Raw genomic sequence first — 4,222 nt, forward strand, 5'->3', positions numbered from 1 at the left:
CAGCTGTGAAATATCTTAGGCTAGTCACAATTCTTACTTGGCACAACCAGCTGTGAAATATCTTAGGCTAGTTACAATTCTTACTTGGCACAACCAGCTGTGAAATATCTTAGGCTAGTCACAATTCTTACTTGGCACAATGTGCATAATCCATAAGGTGGTTTAGAGATACAAAATTGTGGTTCAGAGCTTCTCCAGGAGTAATTCTTCGCTCTTGGTCAAGCGTCAACATTCTCTTGAGAAGGTCAATAAATTCCCTACGATCTGCCTTTTCGGCCAACAGCTCACCACCTTCTAAATCTGTCGGCACATTTACCTGTAGGAATAGTTTTTACATTTTTTCTTGTTAAATATTATTATATTTAAATAATAGTTGCTCACCAGACCAAAAAAAAAGGGGTTAAAATGGTGCTTAATGGCAGAACTTTTTTATCAGAAAATGGGTTAAATAAGAGGTACATGAATGAAATTCTACAGTCAAACATCAATTTAATATACTCTCATCTAAACAAATAGTAGGAATTGACCATCACTCTTATAACTCACCAATGGCTCTAAAGTATAAAACTCATTATTGTGGCAAAGGGTCATGTGCCAAAAATCCTCTGATTCACAGTCTGGGTACACTAACTAATAAACCTCACCTGATTCCCTTAATACTCTAACTTAAATATTATTAAATATAATTCTATATTTTAAAACTCATAACATACATGAATTAATATTCATAGTCTGTTCTCTATGTTAAGGAAGGGTATGTAAAAAAATGGTGTGTATATTTTTTTACAAGATTTATCCTTACCTGTGCCATGTCATCAAGACAGTTAAAAATATATTTCCTGGCTTCTTTAGACTTAATATTAGTTTCTGTTTCATGTTCTTCAGGGGTCTATAGAATGGAAAAAAAAACATCATCATGTACGGATCTTTTTTTTTAAAGTGCAGATATGAGTATATAATGTGCTAACCTATAATGAGCTAACCTATAATGTGTTAACCTATAATGTGCTAACCTATAATGTGTTAACCTATAATGTGCTAACCTATAATGTGTTAACCTATAATGTGCTAACCTATAATTTGTTAACCTATAATGTGCTAACCTATAATGTGTTAACCTATAATGTGCTAACCTATAGTGTGTTAACCTACGACGATTTGTTGAAAAAAATATTTCAGTGGATACACAGGGTGTTCATAAATTACTGAACCACTTTTTAATTGAATTGAATATAAACCACACCAGATAGAAAGTTGTTTTGTGGCATGTAGAAGAATGATGTCCCAAAGTTTTTTGATGCTAGTTTAGATGGGGGTATGAGAAAGGCATTGTTTATAAGACAAAGCTACCAGAGTAGTAATGTTGCAACAATAATGGCACGTACATGGGTGGAGATTATCATTCAGGCCACAAACAGTGCCCATGTCAAGACATACTAATGGCAAAACTTGGCCATGGACAAATCTGAGGTGTCAGCCCTTTATACCACAAGGTGTAATTATTTACCATATGTAGTTATCATTTACTTAATGAAATGGTTGAATAATTTACGAACATTCCATAGTACAAATTATTCTTAAAATTTATAATTCTAATGATTCAATAATAGTAAACCAAAACTTGAAACTTTCAAAATTTTACAAAGTGCAATACATTTTTAAAATCAATTACAAACCTATGTAGTGATTTGTTATTCTATAAAAAGCAGACATGGTGAGCTGTTTCTAACAATATAATATTTTAAAGGGTAAACAAAGGCAAAACTTCAGTTTCACGTTTATAAATATGAAATAAAAAAAGTGTAAAAGGAGGGAATGAGCACACATCAAACTTGAGGATTTACACAATTTGATACGACAGTGTATATAATTTCACAAATAAAAGGAATATTACAGATAATGATAAATAAAGTTACCTTTAATCTCCAAAATGGATAATTGCTGTCAGTTTCTCTGTAGAAGAAACGTGATGTTTTGGTGGCATTATTTAACATGTGTTCGGCTGGCAATCCTTGGGTCTGACTGATGTATCTTATCTGTATCAACAACAGCCAAAGTTACCCTTGCGTAGTTATTAAGTATATAATATCGTAATCCCACACTCTAGCACTAATAATGCTTTGTCTCACACACAGGTACATTTTAAGAACATTAATATGGCAAAAGTTAGGCTGGTTTACATACAACTTGTTTACAGTAACTGAGTGACAAACCAATAACATTACTGTAAACAAATATATCAAATCAGAAGTAAACGACCATCGTAACAAGTGTTATGTTGTCATCCTTAAAGTTTCTTGATAACACTAATATGTCAAATCAGAAGTAAACGACCATTGTAACAGGTGTTATGTTGTAATCCTTAAATACAACATTTGTTGATAACACCAAAAAGTGAACAAACATTTTATAACTGATAATTGTTTCACTATAAACAACCACAGAGCCACAATGAATTTTTTTTCATTGTTTTATAACAAAACTATATTATTTACAAACTTCAATGAATATCATGATCTTTCTTGAGTAGAGTTTTAAAGTTTCAATTTATAATTTACTGCCTTTATACGGGTCTTATACTCCCTCTCAAACATTACACCTCTGAAGAATAAAAAAATTTTTGCTGAATTCCCCCTTTTTTGGGGGATATTTACACTTTTTGTTTTCATTAGTTTTAAAACAGTATCAGCAGTTCTTTTAAACTAAAAATTATAAATAAATCGATAACATGAAACTGTAAGCTAAGCAAAATAAACAGATAAATCCCACGAGATTTTCACTTTTCACTTAAAAACCATCAACTTATTAAAACGAATACTTCTGTAAAGCTAAGTAGTGTAAACATATACTTTATACGATACCACCAAACAAAATTACATATAAACCTAAAATATCTATATGATGCCAAAGAAACTCTGGATTACCTGATCATACTCAGAAGACCCTGGATACAGAGGCCACCCCAGAAAAAGTTCAGCTATCACACAGCCTAGGGACCACATATCAATTGCTTCACAGAATAGCAGGCCAAGTATGATTTCTGGAGCTCTAAATAAAAAGTGTCATAATAATAAAATGATTAAACAACCATGAATTAATCCATAATTATAACAAAAACCATAATTTTGATTAGTTGGAATAATTGAAAACAGTAATAATCAAACCATTAATTTTGATTAGTTAATTATTTTCTGTGGCACTAAACATTGTAAATGGTGTTTACAGGTAACCAATCAACCACCCAGCTCCGCTTCTGTGTGTTAAAATTTACTATAAATAGCTTCAAAAAGTAACGGTGAGTGATACATTTTAAGCATATAATGTCGTTATGTGATATTTTCAACAACAGAAGTCTTTGGTGATTTCTAGATATCAAACAAATGATTTCAAATTCAAAGGTATGGTTCTTGTCTTAATTGTTTGTTAAGATAAAAACTGTATCATTCTTTCACCTATTTCTAGAGTTAATTTACATATACAGAAGGTTGAGTATTTTATATTGAAATGATATTGATATTGTTAAAGTCCATGTTTCCATACTCTGTCTAATGACCATGCATATCGACATTCGCCCTGCACCACAGGTATCATTGTTGTTGTCATGTCCAAAGCAAATCACTAACCCCTGCATGCTTACCTAAATCTATCATGTGTACAAGGATGACTGTTTTACAGAACCCATTTGATGAATCTAGCAGCAAAAAAATTCAAAGGTACTGCATTCAGTGGCTTAATTAGTATGTTTCAGTATGAAATAGCACGAATACCTTGTTATATTTTCATAAGGTACGTGAGGTTTGAAAAGGAGGTATAACTGGAAGCATTACCTTGGTAGCTTCATTTCCAGACAGAGATCCAAACTTTGCTTGCCATAGCTGGGTTTAAAACATGTCACTTTGGTTTTCTATGCCATTAAGAAGTATACCTGTCCGTGAAACTCTAAATTCCCAATCTAAACACACCTTTGTTACCATACTTTGCATCAGAAAAGGCTGTTACATACAGTTCCCTCAAAAAAATAAACTTTTAATGGCATTACAATACCTATGAATGCCAAACAATGTCAAAATTTTATTCTGTTACATGCTATTCCTAAATCATATTTTATATTGACTGTGGTTGTCACATAACTTTCCGATTGTCATATCCAAAACTCTTGTAATATAACATACTCAAACCTCTGCATATATATATATATATATATATATATATATATATATAT

General features: G+C 31.6%; 1 protein-coding gene across 1 annotated transcript in view; it reads right to left on the reverse strand.

Annotated features, from left to right (window-relative positions):
- LOC106475823 (homeodomain-interacting protein kinase 2-like) overlaps positions 1-4,222 on the reverse strand; it is a 27,311-nt gene that overhangs the window by 15,899 nt on the left and 7,190 nt on the right. The window contains exons 5-8 of the mRNA XM_013936495.2: positions 2,925-3,048; positions 1,917-2,036; positions 803-889; positions 132-316 (exon numbers count right to left, since the gene is read on the reverse strand). Coding sequence (XP_013791949.2) covers positions 132-316; positions 803-889; positions 1,917-2,036; positions 2,925-3,048 — 516 coding nt within the window. The remainder of the gene's footprint in view (positions 1-131; positions 317-802; positions 890-1,916; positions 2,037-2,924; positions 3,049-4,222) is intronic.

This window comes from Limulus polyphemus, unplaced genomic scaffold (assembly GCF_000517525.1).
Source record: "Limulus polyphemus unplaced genomic scaffold, Limulus_polyphemus-2.1.2 Scaffold9231, whole genome shotgun sequence".
In the NCBI taxonomy this organism is placed as follows: Eukaryota; Metazoa; Arthropoda; class Merostomata; order Xiphosura; family Limulidae; genus Limulus; species Limulus polyphemus.